Below are 23746 nucleotides of genomic sequence, written 5' to 3' on the forward strand. Positions count from 1 at the left end.
TTTTAATGTAGGCTTCATAAAATCCTTTTGTCAAGTGTGAGTTTCTTAACTTCTTCATATTAACCTGGTGTCAATTATCTCACACGCTGACAGCAAATTTGTGCCGTTTTTTAACTGCCTATTTTTGGGAAACGATTTAAACTTTTTTTAAAAATCAAAATTGGGTGTCCCGAGCTTGTTTTCGAGATAATCAGCATGTAATAAAAGCCTACGCGCGAGCTTTTGGAGCAAAACTTGCGCCACCGGAAGTGAATAGAAAAAAAAAGATTCATGAGATAATAGTTATTTGCAAACTATATGATTCCACGAATGAAGGCTAGTCAATCATTCTACAATAATACATAGATATTTTCGACAAAAAGACAGAGAGATACATTGATTTGTCATATTTTGTAGTTGCGGTGCTCTTAAAAAATCTCATAAAGTCGAACAAAAATCCCTACAAAAATCTATTTTTTCATGTGTTAGAAATATAAACTTTTTCTAAAAAGTTGATATAACCTAGATTAGGAGTTTTTCGAATCAGCTATTAAAAAATACAGAGTCCCGTGCAAAATTTGAAGGTTTTGCCCTGTTGAAGCACAAAACGCTTATGCTTCTTCAATAAAATCTTGTTGATTTTTCAGCGGTTTTTGAGCTCGCACACATCGTGGGCTCAAATGGAACGTAAAAAAGTAGGCAGTAACCTTAATGAGAATATCACGAACTTCGGAATTGTACTACCGATGCTCTTCCAGCTGGGCTAGAGGTCAGACTGAGAGCAGGCCGGTTCTATTTCACCCTGGCCTGCTCTTAGTCTGACCTGTAGCTCTACTGTTAGAGCATCGGTAGTCCAATTCCGAAGTTCGTGGGTTCCATTCCCAGCAAGATCGGAAATTAAATTTTCCGAATTCACTTCCAAGGGTCTTTCACCCGGAATAACCTTGTTCCCAAGAACTATAACTTATATATACCTCTATATTTTCATGTATTTACAAACATAATTGTATATCAATGAACTATTAATACAAAATTATCCTCATTCATAACCTAATCTCATACCTTATATAAGTGCTGGTTGACAAAGACACAGACGACGAGTGTGACGAATAACTACTAGTAATGGATGACGAAGATGACGCACTCGAAGAAAAAGTTGTTACTGTCGAGACAGACGACGCACTTGGAGATGTAACAATCGTTGAGGTTGGACTAGACGTCGATGACGACACAGAGCTCGATGGGCTGGTTGTTGGAACGCTTGTAGTCGTTGGCACAGTGCTAGTCGATGGAATTGTTGTACTTGGAGACGATGTGCTAGACGATGGAACTGTTGTGGTTGGGCTAGATGTGCTTGTTGTCGTTGTTACTGTGGACACAGTCGACGTACTTGGAGATGTAACAATCGTTGTGGTTGGACTAGACGTCGATGACGACACAGAGCTCGATGGGCTGGTTGTTGGAACGCTTGTAGTCGTTGGCACAGTGCTAGTCGATGGAATTGTTGTAGTTGGAGACGATGTGCTAGACGATGGAACTGTTGTGGTTCGGCTCGATGTGCTTGTTGTCGTTGTTACTGTTGACACAGTCGACGTACTTGGAGATGTAACAATCGTTGTGGTTGGACTAGACGTCGATGACGACACAGAGCTCGATGGGCTGGTTGTTGGAACGCTTGTAGTCGTTGGCACAGTGCTAGTCGATGGAATTGTTGTGGTTGGGCTAGATGTGCTTGATGATGGAACTGTTGTGGTTGGGCTAGATGTGCTTGTTGTCGTTGTTACTGTAGACACAGTCGACGTACTTGGAGATGTAACAATCGTTGTGGTTGGACTAGACGTCGATGACGACACAGAGCTCGATGGGCTGGTTGTTGGAACGCTTGTAGTCGTTGGCACAGTGCTAGTCGATGGAATTGTTGTAGTTGGAGACGATGTGCTAGACGATGGAACTGTTGTTGTTGGGCTAGATGTGCTTGTTGTCGTTGTTACTGTGGAGACAGTCGACGTACTTGGAGATGTAACAATCGTTGTGGTTGGACTAGACGTCGATGACGACACAGAGCTCGATGGGCTGGTTGTTGGAACGCTTGTAGTCGTTGGCACAGTGCTAGTCGATGGAATTGTTGTACTTGGAGACGATGTGCTAGACGATGGAACTGTTGTGGTTGGGCTAGATGTGCTTGTTGTCGTTGTTACTGTGGACACAGTCGACGTACTTGGAGATGTAACAATCGTTGTGGTTGGACTAGACGTCGATGACGACACAGAGCTCGATGGGCTGGTTGTTGGAACGCTTGTAGTCGTTGGCACAGTGCTAGTCGATGGAATTGTTGTAGTTGGAGACGATGTGCTAGACGATGGAACTGTTGTGGTTCGGCTCGATGTGCTTGTTGTCGTTGTTACTGTTGACACAGTCGACGTACTTGGAGATGTAACAATCGTTGTGGTTGGACTAGACGTCGATGACGACACAGAGCTCGATGGGCTGGTTGTTGGAACGCTTGTAGTCGTTGGAACAGTGCTAGTCGATGGAATTGTTGTGGTTGGGCTAGATGTGCTTGATGATGGAACTGTTGTGGTTGGGCTAGATGTGCTTGTTGTCGTTGTTACTGTAGACACAGTCGACGTACTTGGAGATGTAACAATCGTTGTGGTTGGACTAGACGTCGATGACGACACAGAGCTCGATGGGCTGGTTGTTGGAACGCTTGTAGTCGTTGGCACAGTGCTAGTCGATGGAATTGTTGTGGTTGGAGACGATGTGCTAGACGATGGAACTGTTGTTGTTGGGCTTGATGTGCTGGTTGTCGTTGTTACTGTGGAGACAGTCGACGTACTTGGAGATGTAACAATCGTTGTGGTTGGACTAGACGTCGATGACGACACAGAGCTCGATGGGCTGGTTGTTGGAACGCTTGTAGTCGTTGGCACAGTGCTAGTCGATGGAATTGTTGTAGTTGGAGACGATGTGCTAGACGATGGAACTGTTGTGGTTGGGCTCGATGTGCTTGTTGTCGTTGTTACTGTTGACACAGTCGACGTACTTGGAGATGTAACAATCGTTGTGGTTGGACTAGACGTCGATGACGACACAGAGCTCGATGGGCTGGTTGTTGGAACGCTTGTAGTCGTTGGCACAGTGCTAGTCGATGGAATTGTTGTAGTTGGAGACGATGTGCTAGACGATGTGCTAGACGATGGAACTGTTGTGGTTGGGCTAGATGTGCTTGTTGTCGTTACTGTGGACACAGTCGACGTACTTGGAGATGTAACAATCGTTGTGGTTGGACTAGACGTCGATGACGACACAGAGCTCGATGGGCTGGTTGTTGGAACGCTTGTAGTCGTTGGTACAGTGCTAGTCGATGGAACTGTTGTAGTTGGAAACGATGTGCTAGACGATGGAACTGTTGTGGTTGGGCTAGATGTGCTTGTTGTCGTTGTTACTGTCGAAACAGTCGACGTACTTGGAGATGTAACAATCGTTGTGGTTGGACTAGACGTCGATGACGACACAGAGCTCGATGGGCTGGTTGTTGGAACGCTTGTAGTCGTTGGCACAGTGCTAGTCGATGGAATCGTTGTGGTTGGAGACGATGTGCTAGACGATGGAACTGTTGTGGTTGGGCTAGATGTGCTTGTTGTCGTTGTTACTGTCGAGACAGTCGACGTACTTGGAGATGTAACAATCGTTGTGGTTGGACTAGACGTCGATGACGATACAGAGCTCGATGGGCTAGTTGTTGGAACGCTTGTAGTCGTTGGCACAGTGCTAGTTGATGGAATTGTTGTAGTTGGAGACGATGTGCTAGACGATGCAACTGTTGTGGTTGGGCTAGATGTGCTTGTTGTCGTTGTTACTGTCGAGACAGTCGACGTACTTGGAGATGTAACAATCGTTGTGGTTGGACTAGACGTCGATGACGACACAGAGCTCGATGGGCTGGTTGTTGGAACGCTTGTAGTAGTTGGCACAGTGCTAGTCGATGGAACTGTTGTAGTTGGAGACGATGTGCTAGACGATGGAACTGTTGTGGTTGGGCTAGATGTGCTTGTTGTCGTTGTTACTGTCGAAACAGTCGACGTACTTGGAGATGTAACAATCGTTGTGGTTGGACTAGACGTCGATGACGACACAGAGCTCGATGGGCTGGTTGTTGGAACGCTTGTAGTTGTTGGCACAGTGCTAGTCGATGGAATCGTTGTGGTTGAAGACGATGTGCTAGACGATGGAACTGTTGTGGTTGGGCTAGATGTGCTTGTTGTCGTTGTTACTGTGGAGACAGTCGACGTACTTGGAGATGTAACAATCGTTGTGGTTGGACTAGACGTCGATGGCGATACAGAGCTCGATGGGCTAGTTGTTGGAACGCTTGTAGTCGTTGGCACAGTGCTAGTTGATGGAATTGTTGTAGTTGGAGACGATGTGCTAGACGATGGAACTGTTGTGGTTGGGCTAGATGTGCTTGTTGTCGTTGTTACTGTCGAGACAGTCGACGTACTTGGAGATGTAACAATCGTTGTGGTTGGACTAGACGTCGATGACGACACAGAGCTCGATGGGCTGGTTGTTGGAACGCTTGTAGTCGTTGGAACAGTGCTAGTCGATGGAATTGTTGTGGTTGGAGACGATGTGCTTGTCGATGTTGTTATTGTACTGCTTGTTACTGTAGCCGTTGATTCGCTTGGCGGAGGACGTAATGTTGGCAATGTTCTAGAGGTTGTTGGTACAACGGTTGGTGTTGTAGATGTGGAAGGTGAGAAGGAGGAAAATGTCAAAATGATTGATGACACGGAAACTGGTGGGTAAGAGCTTGGTGATGGGGCTGTGCTTGTGGTCGAAGATGTTGTCGATTTGCTGGGTGTTGGAAGAACTGGTGTTGAGTGGAAGGTACTCAAAGTTATTATTGGTTGGCTGGAAGTTGTTGATACCGAAATATACGTCGAGATTCCAGGAGTTACGGACTGAATGCTGTAAAAGGGGGAAAATGATTGGTTTTTAATAAATTAAATGTTAAACAAAAGCTGACCTCAAAACTGGAATGCTTAAAATTATCGAGTCTGAGTGTTTATTTGATAACCTTTCGCAGTGTAAACACTGAATTACAGATTACTTACAATAACAATTACAAATAATCAATGAAAGAAATAATCGTACTGTCAACTAAAGCTGAACCCTCTTTATGCCATCATTAGGGGTAGAACTTAAATTAAAAGGGGTACTACAACTTGAGAAAATGCGTTACTGAATATCTTTGCATACCCGTACTAATCGCCTAAACAATTTTGTAACTGTGAAGTATGTGAACATTGCAAAAAGTTATTGAATAAACACCCATGATGATGATGATGATTGTCATTAATATTATAATTATCATTAATATTATTAATATTGTTACTGTTATTATCATTATTATGGCTGAGTTAATAGCAGGAAAGAAAGGAGAGAACTATGCCAACACAGTCTCCTGGATACGCTCCAGAGTGTCTTTCGCTTTATTGAGATCCGCCTTACTCTGTTTCAGGGGTTCTAGAATAGTCAGACGTTCAAGATCAAATGTACAAGAAACTGACTTTGAACTAGATATTTGACGCCTTAGATTTTGACATTTGGGACTATGACATTTTATATCATTATTATCGTGATGTTTATACTCTATGTGTTTTAGGTTTTTTTAAAAATACGATTATTTTACGAATAATCTACACTCTGATTAGTTCTTAACAAATTATGATTTTGTAAATATTTATTTCTTATTGTCAATTTACATTATAATTATCTTCGTTTATATAAACTTTCGGTATACGTAATACTTTACAAGAATAAAGCAGAACTTTTATAGTTCTAGGCTATATTCTTAGTGTGTCACTAACAAATGTCTATTCAAAAGTGTAGAATGCATTTTTATTATGATCGTTATTATTAATTATTTTATTTTATTTTATTTTGTAATTCATGTAGGCTTTATAAAATCCTTTTGTCAAGTGTGAGTTTCTTAACTTCTTCATATTAATCTGGACTCAATTATCTCACACTCTGACAGCAAATTTGCGCCGTTTTTTAACTGCCCACTTTTGGAAAACGATTTAAAATTTTTTAAAACTTCGAATTTCAGAATTGAAATTTAATGCTGATTCCAAATCTGGAAAGAAAAATTGGATGTCCCGAGCTTGTTTTCGAGATAATCAGCATTTATTGGAAGCCTACGCGCGAGCTTTTGGAGCAAAACTTGCGCCACCGAAGTGAATAGAAAAAAAAAAAAAGATTCATGAGATAATAGTTATTTGCAGACTATATGATTCCACGAATGAAGCCTAGTCAATCATTCTACAATAATACATAGATATTTTCGACAAAAAGAGATACATTGATTTGTCATATTTTGTAGTTTCGGTGCTCTTAAAAAATCTCATAAAGTCGAACAAAAATCCCTACAAAAATCTATTTTTTCATGTGTTAGAAATATAAACCTTTTCTAAAACGTTGATATAACCTAGAATTTTAGTAGTTATTTCGAATCAGCTAGAGCTAGAGTCCCGTGCAAAATTTGAAGGTTTTGCCCTGTTGAAGCACAAAACGCGTATGGTTCTTCAATAAAATCTTGTTGATTTTTCAGCGGTTTTTGAGCGCGCGCACATCGCGGGATCAAATGGAACGTTCAAAAGGAGGCAGTAACCTTAATGAGAATATCACTCGTTTTTAACAATTACAATTTGGAAGTGCTGTACAACTTGGAGATAATTGGATACAACAATCTCTGAGATATTTCATAATTGAACAAAGCTAATTTATTAGTCAGTCAGAGATTATAATTAAATACGATTTCCTCATCTAGCCCTATTAACTATAAACCCTTGGCATGTGATGTTATTGTAATAGGATTTGGGGGGGGGAAGGGGTTAACAAAAAAATTCCAAACCCCTAACAATTGTAAACTTCATGCTTTGTCACCCACATTAAGCCGCATTGCAAAGTGCTCTAATAAATCTATATAAATATTCATTTACAAACATAGTTGTAGATCAATGATCTAACAATACAAAATTATTCTCATTCATAACCTAATCTCATACCTTATTGCAAAGTACTCTAATAAATCTATATCAATATTCATTTACAAAATAGTTGTATCTCAATGATCTAACAATACAAAATTATTCTCAATCATAACCTAATCTCATACCTTATATAAGTGCTGGTTGCCAAAGACACAGACGACGAGTGTGAAGTAGAACTACTACTAATAGATGAGGACGATGACGCACTCGAAGATAAAGTTGTTACTGTCGATACAGACGACGTACTTGGAGATGTAACAATCGTAGTGGTTGGACTAGACGTCGATGACGACACAGAGCTCGATGGGCTGGTTGTTGGAACGCTTGTAGTCGTTGGCACAGTGCTAGTCGATGGAATTGTTGTGGTTGGGCTAGATGTGCTAGATGATGGAACTGTTGTGGTTGGGCTAGATGTGCTTGTTGTCGTTACTGTGGAGACAGTCGACGTACTTGGAGATGTAACAATCGTTGTGGTTGGACTAGACGTCGATGACGACACAGAGCTCGATGGGCTGGTTGTTGGAACGCTTGTAGTCGTTGGAACAGTGCTAGTCGATGGAATTGTTGTAGTTGGAGACGTTGTGCTAGACGATGGAACTGTTGTGGTTGGGCTAGATGTGCTTGTTGTCGTAGTTACTGTGGACACAGTCGACGTACTTGGAGATGTAACAATCGTTGTGGTTGGACTAGACGTCGATGACGACACAGAGCTCGATGGGCTGGTAGTTGGAACGCTTGTAGTCGTTGGAACAGTGCTAGTCGATGGAATTGTTGTGGTTGGAGACGATGTGCTAGACGATGGAACTGTTGTGGTTGGGCTAGATGTGCTTGTTGTCGTTGTTACTGTCGAGACAGTCGACGTACTTGGAGATGTAATAATTGTTGTGGTTGGACTAGACGTCGATGACGACACAGAGCTCGATGGGCTGGTTGTTGGAACGCTTGTAGTCGTTGCCACAGTGCTAGTCGATGGAATTGTTGTGGTTGGGCTAGATGTGCTTGATGATGGAACTGTTGTGGTTGGGCTAGATGTGCTTGTTGTCGTTACTGTGGACACAGTCGACGTACTTGGAGATGTAACAATCGTTGTGGTTGGACTAGACGTCGATGACGACACAGAGCTCGATGGGCTGGTTGTTGGAACGCTTGTAGTCGTTGGAACAGTGCTAGTCGATGGAATTGTTGTGGTTGGAGACGATGTGCTAGACGATGGAACTGTTGTGGTTGGGCTAGATGTGCTTGTTGTCGTAGTTACTGTGGACACAGTCGACGTACTTGGAGATGTAACAATCGTTGTGGTTGGACTAGACGTCGATGACGACAAAGAGCTCGATGTGCTGGTAGTTGGAACGCTTGTAGTCGTTGGAACAGTGCTAGTCGATGGAAGTGTTGTGGTTGGAGACGATGTGCTAGACGATGGAACTGTTGTGGTTGGGCTAGATGTGCCCTTTGTCGTTGTTACTGTCGAAACAGTCGACGTACTTGGAGATGTAACAATCGTTGTGGTTGGACTAGACGTCGATGACGACACAGAGCTCGATGGGCTGGTTGTTGGAACGCTTGTAGTCGTTGGAACAGTGCTAGTCGATGGAATTGTTGTGGTCGGAGACGATGTGCTAGACGATGGAACTGTTGTGGTTGGGCTTGATGTGCTTGTTGTGGTTGTTACTGTCGAGACAGAAGACGTACTTGGAGATGAAACAATCGTTGTGGTTGGACTAGACGTCGATGACGACACAGAGCTCGATGGGCTGGTTGTTGGAACGCTTGTAGTCGTTGGCACAGTGCTAGTCGATGGAATTGTTGTGGTCGGAGACGATGTGCTAGACGATGGAACTGTTGTGGTTGGGCTAGATGTGCTCACTGTGGTTGTTAATGTGGAGACAGAAATCGTACTTGGAGATGTAACAATCGTTGTGGTTGGACTAGACGTCGATGAAGACACAGAGCTTGATGGGCTGGTTGTTGGAACGCTTGTAGTCGTTGGCACAGTGCTAGTCGATGGAATTGTAGTGGTTTGAGACGACGTGCTAGACGATGGAACTGTTGTGGTTAGGCTAGATGTGCTTGTTGTCGTTGTGACTGTGGAGACAGTCGATGTACTCGGAGATGTAACAATTGTTGTGGTTGGACTAGACGTCGATGACGACACAGAGCTCGATGGACTGGTTGTTGGAACGCTTGTAGTCGTTGGAACAGTGCTAGTCGATGGAATTGTTGTGGTCGGAGACGATGTGCTAGACGATGGAACTGTTGTGGTTGGGCTAGATGTGCTTGTTGTCGTTGTTAATGTGGAGACAGAAGACGTACTTGGAGACGTAACAATCGTTGTGGTTGGACTAGACGTCGATGACGACACAGAGCTCGATGGGCTGGTTGTTGGAACGCTTGTAGTCGTTGGAACAGTGCTAGTCGATGGAATTGTTGTGGTCGGAGACGATGTGCTAGACGATGGAACTGTTGTGGTTGGGCTTGATGTGCTTGTTGTCGTAGTTACTGTGGACACAGTCGACGTACTTGGAGATGTAACAATCGTTGTGGTTGGACTAGACGTCGATGACGATACAGAGCTCGATGGGCTGGTTGTTGGAACGCTTGTAGTCGTTGGCACAGTGCTAGTCGATGGAATTGTTGTGGTTGAAGACGACGTGCTAGACGATGGAACTGTTGTGGTTGGGCTAGATGTGCTTGTTGTCGTTGTTACTGTGGAGACAGTTGACGTACTTGGAGATGTAACAATCGTTGTGGTTGGACTAGACGTCGATGACGACACAGAGCTCGATGGGCTGGTTGTTGGAACGCTTGTAGTCGTTGGAACAGTGCTAGTCGATGGAATTGTTGTGGTCGGAGACGATGTGCTAGACGATGGAGCTGTTGTGGTTGGGCTTGATGTGCTTGTTGTTGTAGTTACTGTGGACACAGTCGACGTACTTGGAGATGTAACAATCGTTGTGGTTGGACTAGACGTCGATGACGACACAGAGCTCGATGGGCTGGTTGTTGGAACGCTTGTAGTCGTTGGCACAGTGCTAGTCGATGGAATTGTTGTGGTTGAAGACGACGTGCTAGACGATGGAACTATTGTGGTTGGGCTAGATGTACTTGTTGTGGTTGTTACTGTGGACACAGTCGACGTACTTGGAGATGTAACAATCGTTGTGGTTGGACTAGACGTCGATGACGACACAGAGCTCGATGGGCTGGTTGTTGGAACGCTTGTAGTCGTTGGAACAGTGCTAGTCGATGAAATTGTTGTGGTTGGAGACGATGTGCTTGTCGATGTTGTTGTTGTACTGCTTGTTACTATAGCCGTCGATTCGCTTGGCGGAGGAGGTAATGTTGGTATTGTTCTAGAGGTTGTTGGTACAACGGTTGGTGTTGTAGATGAGGAAGGTAACAAGGAGGAAAATGAGGCAATGATTGATGACACGGAAACTGGTGGGTAAGAGCTTGGTGGTGGGGCTGTGCTTGTGGACGAAGATGTTGTCGATTTGCTGGGTGTTGGAAGAACTGGTGTTGAGTGGAAGGTACTCAAGGTTATTATTGGTTGGCTAGAAGTTGTTGATACCGATATATACGTCGAAATTCCAGGAGTTACGGACTGAATGCTGTGAAAGGTGAAAAACATCATGTGCAATAAATAGAATGATAACTAATTGGCAGGAGTGACTTCATCATATATATATTCCATTATACGTCATATTGGGTTTGTAAAATGCTTGTGTCGTCTTTCACCTATAGGCTGGGGTCTAACTTGAAAACCTCATGGTTAATTTAGATTCTAGACTCTTAATGTCACTTTTGAATTTTTTAAATATACTTCTTATATCTGTTACATACTATTTCTTTTCTTTTTTTCTTAACAAATCTTGTAACTACAAAGTTGTGAGCAAAATAAACTTGTTTTTATTGTAGGAATGACTGTGGATAATAATTGAAATCCAATTTTTTTGCACAAAAGTTATATAATTCTATAGATTTTTGGTTAGTATACACCTACTTGCAAGAAGGTTGTCATGCAAGAATAGAACATTTGTATTTTAGTAATTTAGTGATTTAGTAAATTTACCGATTAGGAATAAATTATCACTGACGTCAGGCTAACTACTAACATATCAGAAGCGCCAGGCAGCGCTAGAATTCGTAGTTTTAGTTACGTTAGTTTTCCCAGTCTAAAGGTAAATTTTCTTGGTATTGTTATTATGTCAACCTATTTATTTACTGCATGATAGCCACGTTACACGAGGCAGAAACGTACAAAAACAAATACTGTTCTTATTTTTTATTTATTCATTTTCGTTTTAACTTTGAAATTACATCTTCATCTGCATGCCGGTTACATCTTGTCGTCCAAAATCATCGTACTAAATCACTAATTTACTAAATTACAAATGTTCTATTCTTGTATGACAACCTTCTTGCAAGTAGGTGTATATTATAGGTTTTAATTTTGTATTCGAATTTAATATGATTATATAGTTATATAGTTTATAGTTATAAAGTTTTTGATTAAGATTTCATAATTGATATCTAGTGATTTTTTTTCCTTTCTGTATTAAAAGGTTTTTCTCATTATATATCCTTTTCATAATAGAATTTTGTTTACTTATTTTCTAGCCATAAATGTTAAGCGCTTTAGAATATTTTAATAGGTTGAGCGCTATATAAATCATATTATTTATTATTATTTATTATTAAATTATGAAATTTTAATATTCTTTAATATATTTATTATAAAATATGTATTTTTTATTTTTATTTTGCGCTTATTGCTCATAAAGTTTTTTCACGATGTAAATTTGGTATTTATATTATAATGTACTGAAGAAATAAGGATATCCACGTGTTTTAAGGAGACAAAAGATGGTTGTGCTTGACGATACTGACATGGGATATTAAACAATATGAGAGCCTTTATTTTCGGCGCGTTGCGCTTCTTATGTGCAGCCTTACCATGCAAGCGAAAATCAAGGAGAAAACTCAACTAGTATCTTACTTTTCAATTACCAGGACTATCATTTGCTCTGAAGTAAAGTCACAATTGACTTTTCGCATTATAGAAGAAAGGGATTCATGATTATTTTGTATGTATTTCATTTTTTAGTTTTTAGCTAGTATATACACGACTTTCAAAGATGGCCGCCAAACTCGGTTGGGACTAGGGACAATTGAATGGAAGCGAGATAAGTAAGGCCCCATTAGTAAACAAAGTCTACTCAGTACGATATTTTGTGTCAAAGTCATTTTCCCTTACTTGAAAAGACGCTTAAAAGAACTCGAATTGGTGAGATGAATGACTTTGACGCAAAATATCGTACTGAATAGACTTTGTTTACTAATGAGGCCTTACTTACCTCGCTTCCATTCAATTGTCCCTAGTCCCAACCGAGTTTGGCGGCCATTTTTGAAAGTCGTGTATGGAGAATGACTTTCACTACAAACGTACTTACTAAGCTCTCAGATATTAATAAAATGGTGTCGGTGTTCCTTGTTTGTTTTTACTGTACTTACGTTTTATGCGTAAATCTAGAGAAATGGTTTTTATTTAAGGACCTTTTAAAATTAATGGGTTACTATGTTGATGTTGAGGGAAGTCATTAATTATCTGTGCTTAAAATTTTTGGGGCTATGAAAAACCAAGGGGGTTATGATTATTTTCTGCAATGGGGGGAGGGCACAAATAAATTTTACGATTGTAAAGGGGGGACTACCAAAAAGATGTTGCTTTAAAACTTAGAATCCACATAGCTGCCCCAACTCATAAATCTTGAAGAATCTCTTATTCAAATAATTTCGTATGAACCTGATATACAAAATTATTTGAAATGGAATGAACGATTTTTTCGCGCCGTACAAGAAGCGCCGTGTAAGTGTGGGCTTGGACAATACTATACGGGATGTTGAAACGTCGTACTATTTTTCGCTAATTTTTGTTGTTCAATTATTATTACACTAAAAGCTCTATATTTTCATGCTTTTATCACAAAACCCATGATTATTAATTACTACAAGTTTTTGGCTTATAGTAGCTGCACTATAGGCTGTTTGCATGATGGCGCCATTCATAATGACTACCACGATCAAATGCTTCGCGAATTTTTTTCCGATTCAAGTTTGTATGTTCCTCATGAGAATAGTTTTCCAGATTAAATCAACAGAATTGTTTATAGATCTCTTCTACGATAAAATTCTTACATGAAAAACTGCTGGGTGACAAACGGTTTAAAGTAAAGTATTTATCGTACATATAACTAAACACGGAATTGGCAAATATTGTAGTAGACGATGCAAACGATGTTGTCTAAAAGAAACCTAAACGTGACTAACACAATATTTCAAATAATCGTTTCAAATTGCATTACTTAAACGATTTTTGAAAACTGGTAAAGATAATTCGAGGAATGTGATGTACATGAGAATTTATATTGCAGTCAAAACGGCTCAAGCTTACCCCCCTAGATTCCATTAAAGTGCAAATGAACCCTTCGACAATACTTGCAGTACTGATTCTACACGAAGTAAATAGTTGATTGGTAAAATATTTCTTGATTTGAGTGATGCGTTTCTAAGTTATGAAGGTTTATACTTCCAATATGCTAAAAAGTGTGACGTCTATTAAGGCTTAATTAAATATACAAAATTGAACTGGTTCATAGAAACAGTATTTAAAAAGCATCATTATTTTACTCATGGTTTACATGTAAGCTGTTTTAAATTTGTATTTTCAAAATGGCCAGCATTTAGTATTGCTGCTTACAACAAAAACAATAAAATACCTTACCTGACGTCACCATCATTAACATATTGGAAGTATGAACCTTCATAACTTAAAGACGCATCACTCAAATCAAGAAACATTTAAACATTCGAATATTTAAATCTATTATTCTTTCTGAGAATAAGAAGACTTAGGATTCAAAATAATAACCGATTCAAAACTCGAATTCTGATTGGATTATTCCTTATAAGGAACACCATGCTCCAATCAGAATTCGATTTTTGAATCGTTCATTATTTTGAATCCTAAGTCTTCTTATTCTCAGAAAGAATAATAGATTTAAATATTCGAATAATAAAACCATTAGTGGAATCTAGGACGGTAAACTAGACGGCCGTTTTGACTGTAATGTCGTTGATTACTTGATTCGTGTGTTTTGGATGAGCTTATTAATCAAAGCACATTTTCGTTTATATGATGTGCAAAAATCGTTAGCTCTACTTCTAGCAGTGTGACCAGGCATATTCTTACACTTTGCAATGTCAATTGTAAAGAACTGTAAGTTTAACTATACTACATGTGTACTTCTAAACTTGCTTTATAACATCTTGGCTCACCAGGCTTGCTGGACGGTAGTAGTCAGTAGAGGAGAAGAAGTTTTCGCACTGTTTTACTGAGTGACTTTTACAGTTCAAGTTCAAATGACACTGACATAAATAAGTACTTTCAGTCAATTAATTTAATTTTTTTTAATTTTATCTTTTCTGCTCATTTCTTTGCTCGTTTATTTTTAAATGAAGTGAACCCGTTTCTCTACACAAAGCACCCTGGTCGAATTTTGTTCAAGCGAGAGCACACTCATCTAATTCCAAAATCTTAAAATTTGCAAAGTTTAAGACTTACAAAACCGATAAGAAAAAACTCCTTTGATATTTTAACTCGCCTTCTACTTCTATTGTAAGACCTACTGAATAGTCCCTTCCCGCACAATTCCTCGCGCCATCTTGAAAGGTAACCATGCCATTGCATGGAAGCGAGACGAATGGTGAGCTTGCAATGATAAAGACCTTTTTCAACACCTTGAACGATTACTTACATGCCTCTATCATTGTAAGCTCACCGTTCGTCTCGCTTCGATACAAAGGCACGGCTACCTTCCAAGTTGGCGCAAGGAACTGTGAAGGGGACTATAGAGCGTTTTCACTCACGTGAGAAGGCAGCCATAAACAGTAGAAACTTTCTGCACAGTATTTGCAAAAAAATAGACTTCAATTCCGGATACCGGAGGAGAGAAAATGTATTGTTTTGGTAACCCATAATGGCCGCTGTGACGTCATGCTGTCGCCTTGTCATCCTTCCATTTTCGTTCAGCTGACTTGTTGGCAATTAATAGCCAATTATAAAATTCATAGGGGACGACTTATTTACGAGAGTTTTGTCATTTATGGGCACGAGGGAAACCATTTCACAACTAGAGTTTTGAGATATCCGATACAAAACGAGTCGAAAAAGGCAAAGGCAACTTCGACCGATGAGTTGAAAATGATCGCAAAACCCTCGAAGTATTTTTTATCTCTATTCTATGTTTGTCTTTATCTCCTTTTGTCCTTAAAGATGTAAGTAAAATATGCCCTCTCTCATATTGATCTATCGCAACGTCTAGATATTATGCAAAACTATCTAGCCTTAGTTTAACACAAGACGAAAAAAATTCAAAAATCCTTAGAAAACTTTGATTAGGCGATATTTTCATTCAGAAAGCACAGAGTTAAATTTAAAAGTTATTACATATAAGGTATTTTTTGTGCAACGCTGTTGTTATGCAAGATTTATATTAGAGAAATTACTTTCCGCAGTCTTCCTACATAAAATACAACTCCAAGTTAAATATCTCCTTGTACATGTCATCTATATTGACAACCACACCAATTTATAGTGAGATATGAAATACACATTAATACCAAAAGCAATACAATTATTTTCTCTCAAGGAGAACTTCACATACCTTATGTACGTGCTGGTTGACGAAGATACATATGTCGAGGGTGTAGAGGAACTACTAGTAATGGACGAGGAAGATGACGAAATCGAAGATGACGTTGATACCGTCGAAACAGTCGATGTACTTGGAGATGTAACAACAGTTGTAGTTGGACTAGACGTCGAAGACGATACAGAGCTTGATAGGCTGCTTGATGGTACACTTGTGGTCGTTGGCACAGAGCTAGTCGATGGAACCGATGTGGTTGGAGACGATGTGCTAGACGATGGAACTGTTGTGGTTGGGCTAGATGTGCTTGTTGTGGTTGTTACTGTCGAGACAGACGACGTACTTGGAGATGTAACAATACTTGTAGTTGGACTTGAAGTCGATGACGACACAGTGCTTGATGGGCTGCTTGATGGTACACTTGTGGTCGTTGGCACAGAGCTAGTCGATGGAACCGATGTGGTTGGAGACGATGTGCTAGACGATGGAACTGTTGTGGTTGGGCTAGATGTGCTTGTTGTCGTTGTTACTGTCGAGACTGACGACGTACTTGGAGATGTAACAATACTTGTAGTTGGACTTGAAGTCGATGACGACACAGGGCTTGATGGGCTGCTTGATGGTACACTTGTGGTCGTTGGCACAGAGCTAGTCGATGGAACCGATGTGGTTGGAGACGATGTGCTGGACGATGGAACTGTTGTGGTTGGGCTAGATGTGCTTGTTGTCGTTGTTACTGTCGAGACAGACGACGTACTTGGAGATGTAACAATACTTGTAGTTGGACTTGAAGTCGAAGACGACACAGTGCTTGATGGGCTGCTTGATGGTACACTTGTGGTCGTTGGCACAGAGCTAGTCGATGGAACCGATGTGGTTGGAGACGATGTGCTGGACAATGGAACTGTTGTGGTTGGGCTAGATGTGCTTGTTGTCGTTGTTACTGTCGAGACAGACGACGTACTTGGAGATGTAACAATACTTGTAGTTGGACTTGTAGTCGAAGACGACACAGTGCTTGATGGGCTGCTTGATGGTACACTTGTGGTCGTTGGCACAGAGCTAGTCGATGGAACCGAAGTGGTTGGAGACGATGTGCTAGACGATGGAACTGTTGTGGTTGGGCTAGATGTGCTTGTTGTGGTTGTTACTGTCGAGACAGACGACGTACTTGGAGATGTAACAATACTTGTAGTTGGACTTGAAGTCGAAGACGACACAGAGCTCGATGGGCTGGTTGTTGGAACGCTTGTAGTCGTTGGCACAGTGCTAGTCGATGGAATTGTTGTGGTTGGAGACGATGTGCTAGATGATGGAACTGTTGTGGTTGGGCTAGATGTGCTTGTTGTGGTTGTTACAGTCGAGACAGACGACGTACTTGGAGATGTAACAATACTTGTAGTTGGACTAGACGTCGAAGACGACACAGTGCTTGATGGGCTGGTTGAAGGTAGTACATTTGTGGTCGTTGGCACAGTGCTAGTCGATGGAACCGATGTGGTTGGCGACGATGTGCTAGACGATGGAACTGTTGTGGTGGGTGATGATGTCGAAGATGTAAGAACTGATGTGGTTGGACTAGATGTTATTGTGCTTGATGAACTATTTGGATTAGAAATTAAGTTGTTGTTTAATGTAAAATCAATAATTTCAATAATAATAATATATTTCTTAAAGGTATTCTTACCGTTTATGTCATTTTCACTTCGAAGTATTATTTGTTTTCACGTTTTTGAAAGACGTTGTAATTTACTTACGTAATTTGAATTGAAAAATAAGACATTTCCCGCGGTTGACTTTTACCTGATTGATGTTGAACTTGAAGGTGTTATAAGTGTTGTCAGGAGGCTACTTGACGTTAAGGCAGTGTTTGTCGAATAGCTCCATACGCTAGACATACTTGAAGACGATGGTGTAACAACTGTTGTAGTTGGCGTACTTGTAACCATAGATGAGCTAGTTGAAGGGAAGCTTGTTCCAAAACTAGTTGTGAGGGTTGGTGTCGAACTTGAAGGTGTTATAAGTGTTGTCAGGAGGCTACTTGACGTTAAGGCAGTGTTTGTCGAATAGCTCCATACGCTAGACATACTTGAAGACGATGGTGTAACAACTGTTGTAGTTGGCGTACTTGTAACCATAGATGAGCTAGTTGAAGGGAAGCTTGTTCCAAAACTAGTTGTGAGGGTTGGCGTCGAACTTGAAGGTGTTATAAGTGTTGTCAGGAGGCTACTTGACGTTAAGGCAGTGTTTGTCGAATAGCTCCATACGCTAGACATACTTGAAGACGATGGTGTAACAACTGTTGTAGTTGGCGTACTTGTAACCATAGATGAGCTAGTTGAAGGGAAGCTTGTTCCAAAACTAGTTGTGAGGGTTGGCGTCGAACTTGAAGGTGTAATCAGTGTTGTCAGGAGGCTACTTGACGTTAAGGCAGTGTTTGTCGAATAGCTCCATACGCTGGACATACTTGAAGACGATGGTGTAACAACTGTTGTAGTTGGCGTACTTGTAACCATAGATGAGCTAGTTGAAGGGAAGCTTGTTCCAAAACTAGTTGTGAGGGTTGGCGTCGAACTTGAAGGTGTTATCAGTGTTGTCAGGAGGCTACTTGACGTTAAGGCAGTGTTTGTCGAATAGCTCCATACGCTAGACATACTTGATGATGATGGTGTAACAACTGTTGTAGTTGGCGTACTTGTAACCATAGATGAGCTAGTTGAAGGGAAGCTTGTTCCAAAACTAGTTGTGAGGGTTGGCGTCGAACTTGAAGGTGTTATCAGTGTTGTCAGGAGGCTACTTGACGTTAAGGCAGTGTTTGTCGAATAGCTCCATACGCTGGACATACTTGAAGACGATGGTGTAACAACTGTTGTAGTTGGCGTACTTGTAACCATAGATGAGCTAGTTGAAGGGAAGCTTGTTCCAAAACTAGTTGTGAGGGTTGGCGTCGAACTTGAAGGTGTTATAAGTGTTGTCAGGAGGCTACTTGACGTTAAGGCAGTGTTTGTCGAATAGCTCCATACGCTAGACATACTTGATGATGATGGTGTAACAACTGTTGTAGTTGGCGTACTTGTAACCATAGATGAGCTAGTTGAAGGGAAGCTTGTTCCAAAACTAGTTGTGAGGGTTGGCGTCGAACTTGAAGGTGTTATCAGTGTTGTCAGGAGGCTACTTGACGTTAAGGCAGTGTTTGTCGAATAGCTCCATACGCTAGACATACTTGATGATGATGGTGAAACAACTGTTGTAGTTGGCGTACTTGTAACCATAGATGAGCTAGTTGAAGGGAAGCTTGTTCCAAAACTAGTTGTGAGGGTTGGTGTCGAACTTGAAGGTGTTATCAGAGTTGTCAGGAGGCTACTTGACGTTAAGGCAGTGTTTGTCGAATAGCTCCATACGCTGGACATACTTGAAGACGATGGTGTAACAACTGTTGTAGTTGGCGTACTTGTAATCATTGATGAGCTAGTTGAAGGGAAGCTTGTTCCAAAACTAGTTGTGAGGGTTGGCGTTGAACTTGAAGGTGTTATCAGTGAGAATGAAGATGAGACAATTCCACTGGATGAGCTAACCCAAATTTAAAGGAATGTGTATTAATTTGTTTACTTACTGTAATCAGGCTGAGCCATAATGTCGCCACCAATTCAAATCCACTTTTCCTTTTTCAATACTTACTACATTTTCAACAATTTGATATTTTTTTTGTACGCTCTTACCTTATTATCAAACGCTCTTCAAGTTTTTCGATGCCCTCGAACGTTTCTTACCTCTAACTAATATCATTTTTCGTTTGAACGGACTACCATCTTTCGTATTTATAATTCTTAAAGACGATATTTTACAGAAACAATAAAAAAATCTGGGTTGTAAAACTTACCTAGAAATGGTCGTTGAAGAAGAAGAAATAGTCGAGGAAAGACTTGTACTGATTGTTGGGGTACTGATCGTTGACGAGGAGATAATCGTTGTTGAGACACTTGACGTGAGGGAAGTGCTAGAGACAACGGTAGTACTACTAATGGTACTAATCGTACTTGTTGACGAACATGGATTCTCACAAGTTTCGTTCAGTGGTACGCATTTTTTACCGTCGAAGAATGTGTTATTTGGACAAGAACAACCTTCAACTCTTGCACCTCTGCAGCATCGGTCTCCTACTTTCGAACAGTCTTGAGGATTTTGTTCGCACGTGTGTGGTATTGTATTGTTAGCAATATACCCTCCAGTATTTTTACAAGGACGGCAACAAGGAAGTTCTAAAAACAAGATTTAAAAAATGTTTAGTAATTTTCTTCAAGACCATATAGATATCACGAGCAACCTACAAGCCAAAAAGAATGTTGTGATGCAGTTATGGCCACGGCCTATTCTAAAAAAAAAAGTAAAAACTTACTAGACCGGCCAGAAAGTTATAGGATGTACATATTAATATTTAAACTTAAAGCAGTGTAAAAAGTGAAACAACCAAAACTTACCACAAAATCCTTCACGTCTCCAAGTGATCGATATTCCAAAGCGATTACAGGCCCGAACATAAGCAGCTACAGCTGAACAGAAACAGGCACAATCACCACCTTCGTGACAAAGACAGGATTCATATTCACAAGCTTTGACGTACTCGTCTGGATCCACCGAGTCGTGACATATGGTGAAGTTAGGATTATTACGAATCTCATTGCAACCTTCGGAGAAAAATAACAAAAAGTAAGTATTTATGACCCTCAAATGCTTTGTTTTTACTTTGATAGATATTTTAAAGAGCCTGGCGTGATGCTCCTACTTTTGTCAAAAACATTAAATGTCCATTTTTTATCTCAGCTTGTGGTGGAAGAACACACAAAAAATCCCATTCCAAAATCAAAGAAATAGAGGATATTACATGGGCGCGCGGAGATACGAAATTTATCTTCGAGTGTTGAAAAGATCTCTCACGAGTGAGCGCAGCGAACGAGTGAGAGATTTCCAACACGAGAAGATAAATTTCGTATCTTCAAGCGCCCATGTAATATTCTGTTTATTATATAATTATCAATGGAGTATGTTTTGGCTTTTTCAGGCAATTCTTTCCGTGTATTTTTGAATAGCCATCGCAATGGTGTTATCTTCACACGTGAAAATAACATGTTATTTTCACGTGTGAAGATATCAATTTTTCGAAATAGAGAAAAATAGATATTTCATAGGTAATTATATAATAAAAATAGATATTTCATTGGTAATTATATAATAAAAATAGATATTTCATTGGTAATTATATAATAATATACGTTCCTACCTTTTTGGGCCCAGGCAGATCTGTCTGGATACAAATCACAAGGCGATATTTGCTTCGAATTTTCACAATCATCACCGGTCTTCCACGAGTTTACAAATTCTGGAACAGAACTTGCTATGAACCCAGTTGACGAGAGCCTTTCACCTGACTTGCTACCGTCAAAATTTCCACAAAGACCCTTGAGCTGATTTTTGTAAATTGGATTGGCTGTGACATAGACTCGAGTTCCTTGATCAAACCTGATCTAAATGACGGAATAGAGTTCAGAAGTAACAGTCGTTATTATAAGAAAAGAGACGGATTTCTTCTAGTTAAACAGTCGTATCTTGTTTCTCTTTTTCTAGCTTGTTCTTTAACTTCTTAACTTGTGTTAAGACTAAGTTAAGGATTAGGGTCTAAGGTCATTTATCCTTTTTTTTAAAAAATTAGATTAGACTAGATTTTTCTTTTATTTTTATCAACTTATCACTATATAGATTTATAGTTTTTTAATTCTTTTTTTTTTTTTACATATTTATATTGATATTGTTTTAGGACCCTAGTGAAAAGCACTATAATTTTTATTACTACACACAGTAGCTAAAAATCCTGTCTTCCTCCATGATTCTTTTTTCTTTTTTGAGGTGTTGTGTGTGTGTGTGGGGGGGGGGGGGGGGGGGGGGGGCGTATCTTTAAGAAGAGTGAAAAAATATTGACTAGGAATGGTATTCTTATTTCGTGACATTTTCGCTATTGAAATATTCGACGTCTTTTGCTAGCCTCGCCCACAGATGTATGATTTTTATAAGCAAATCAAAAGAACTCAAACTTACCTCAAATTTAGTGAGCTTTGGATTCATCTTGTCAACGATTCGCACAATAAGGAACAGACCTACTTGGAAGATTTCGATGCTATCGATGTTACCTTCCATAACAGGTTTACAAGGAGGCGGATATTCTCCTGGATTGTAAGTTGAAGGTACATTATTCCGCTTGATGGTGAACGTTTTCTGCATTAAAACTATTTCAACATTATCTTTTGGTAAAGAAATGGTGACTTCCTTGCACATTTGAAGCTCGAAAGAGTTCACACACTTCTTCTTTTTCACCACTAAGCCGAAATCTGCATGATCCACCATTTTGTAGCTAAAACAGAAACAATACAATACATTTTGATATGAAAGAAAGCCTATGGAAAACAGCGTACCCTGAAGTTGGGAAGGAGTTATTGCGTGACCAAGTGAAAGACCATATCTTGATCAACAAAGGTGGAAAGTTTCAAAATGGTTAATTTCTTCTCGAAAAACGAAGCAAATTTGAAACAAATATTAATTACAAAAATTAAATATGTTTATACGGAAATTTTGACCGCTTAGAAAAGAAAAAATAGCTAAGAAAAAATAGCTATGAATGCAATTGAATAGTCGTGCTTGACTGGCTGCTATACCAAACCCGATACGAACTTTACATTTAATTTTAGGTCCAGCCCTAGTTATCACTCCTAACTTCAATGCTATCAACTGGGCAGCTTTACTAACCTGCATCCTGCGTTGTCGAAGTTGTAGAGCATTCCATCGAATGTTTCAATGTGTCCCTGACCGAAAGACGAACACTCGTACTCAGGCTGAGATTGGATACCAGGTGTTTGTGCCCAATTCCTCTTACCATCACAGCGTCTAATAAGAACAACAATAATACAAATCTAAATTGAGTTTTCATGTAGTGCATGGGAAGGAATACGGTTTCAGAAGACAACAAGAATTAACGACACAAGTGAAAATCGTCTGCGCATGCTTGGTCGAGAAACTCAGACTATTACACGATAATCACCTCCAGCGATAATCCAAAATGGCGGCCAGCCGCTTCGTTGTTGTTACCGAAAAAAAGTCTTTTATCTTTTTTTTTTTTTTTTTGTTAATTATGTTATTGTAATTAAAAATATGTAAATTTCAATTTTAAACATGGCTGACTAATGGACTTCACAAAATGCCCAAACGTAGTGTCAATGCTTGAAATTTAAGGCTACTTATTTCATATTGTCTTTATTAATACAGTACCTTGGTCTCACAAATGTATGCTCGCGAAATGTTTTGTATACTCGGAGAAAACGAACATTTATTTTCTAACTTAAATTCTTCTAAATTCTTAGAAAACGTGCTGAAAGGCATGCATGGGCAAACGTTTTTCTCTAGTGTCACCATTAACCATTTTAGAGGAACATAAAGGATTAAGCGTATCAAATCTTATCATGGTATTAATGTTTACCAATGACGTAAAAATGCTTAGTGGGTCTGTTGGATGACCGTAAATTTTGTTTGTTTGTTTCTATGAATTCTTATGAAGACATGTTACTGCACCTTGAACAGTCTATTGGCGATACAGCTCCTTTGTCGAAGAACTTAGAGTTGTGTGTACACTGACATTGATCGACAGGGAGGCAAGTTCCATTCTCGTGCATAACAAGTCCAGCAGCACAAAAGCAACCAGCTTGGCAATTCGAAGGCTCGTTAAGGTTTTTGCATGTTTTTCCGCACTCGCTATAGACCAATCCCTTGGCCTGGCACATAGCTGCAACCAAAACAATTCATCTATTAATCAAAATATTTTCTTAACATACATCAAGTCTCCTTCGCTCGCATACGTCATGAGTGTCGGTTCCAGGATCTCACGATCCTAAGGCCGACACTAATAATGGTTTCAAAGACTGGTATGCTTCAAAGTGAGACAAGTGTTTTTGAAGC

At 40.0% G+C, this 23746-nt stretch overlaps 1 protein-coding gene and 1 long non-coding RNA gene across 4 annotated transcripts in view; one reads left to right on the top strand and one right to left on the bottom strand.

Annotated features, from left to right (window-relative positions):
• LOC148907093 (uncharacterized) overlaps positions 1–5682 on the top strand; it is a 30961-nt gene extending 25279 nt beyond the window's left edge. For both annotated transcript variants that reach the window (XR_016121087.1, XR_016121088.1), the window contains one exon: positions 5507–5682. This is a non-coding gene — a long non-coding RNA (uncharacterized LOC148907093). The remainder of the gene's footprint in view (positions 1–5506) is intronic.
• LOC116293413 (uncharacterized) overlaps positions 1–23746 on the bottom strand; it is a 63990-nt gene that overhangs the window by 22509 nt on the left and 17735 nt on the right. The window contains exons 23-32 of one of the 2 annotated variants that reach the window (XM_089036491.1): positions 23363–23573; positions 22544–22681; positions 21839–22151; positions 21027–21270; positions 20227–20433; positions 19629–20007; positions 17552–19318; positions 15764–17350; positions 7166–10648; positions 1042–4953 (exon numbers count right to left, since the gene is read on the bottom strand). In XM_089036491.1, coding sequence (XP_088892617.1) covers positions 1042–4953; positions 7166–10648; positions 15764–17350; positions 17552–19318; positions 19629–20007; positions 20227–20433; positions 21027–21270; positions 21839–22151; positions 22544–22681; positions 23363–23573 — 12241 coding nt within the window. The remainder of the gene's footprint in view (positions 1–1041; positions 4954–7165; positions 10649–15763; positions 17351–17551; positions 19319–19628; positions 20008–20226; positions 20434–21026; positions 21271–21838; positions 22152–22543; positions 22682–23362; positions 23574–23746) is intronic. The other variant, XM_089036492.1, reaches the window with a different exon arrangement.

The sequence above is a fragment of the Actinia tenebrosa genome, unplaced genomic scaffold (genome assembly GCF_029948245.1).
Source record: "Actinia tenebrosa isolate PJP-AT-01 unplaced genomic scaffold, QUT_ActTen_1.0 PGA_scaffold4__44_contigs__length_22323623, whole genome shotgun sequence".
NCBI classification, from domain to species: domain Eukaryota; kingdom Metazoa; phylum Cnidaria; class Anthozoa; order Actiniaria; family Actiniidae; genus Actinia; species Actinia tenebrosa.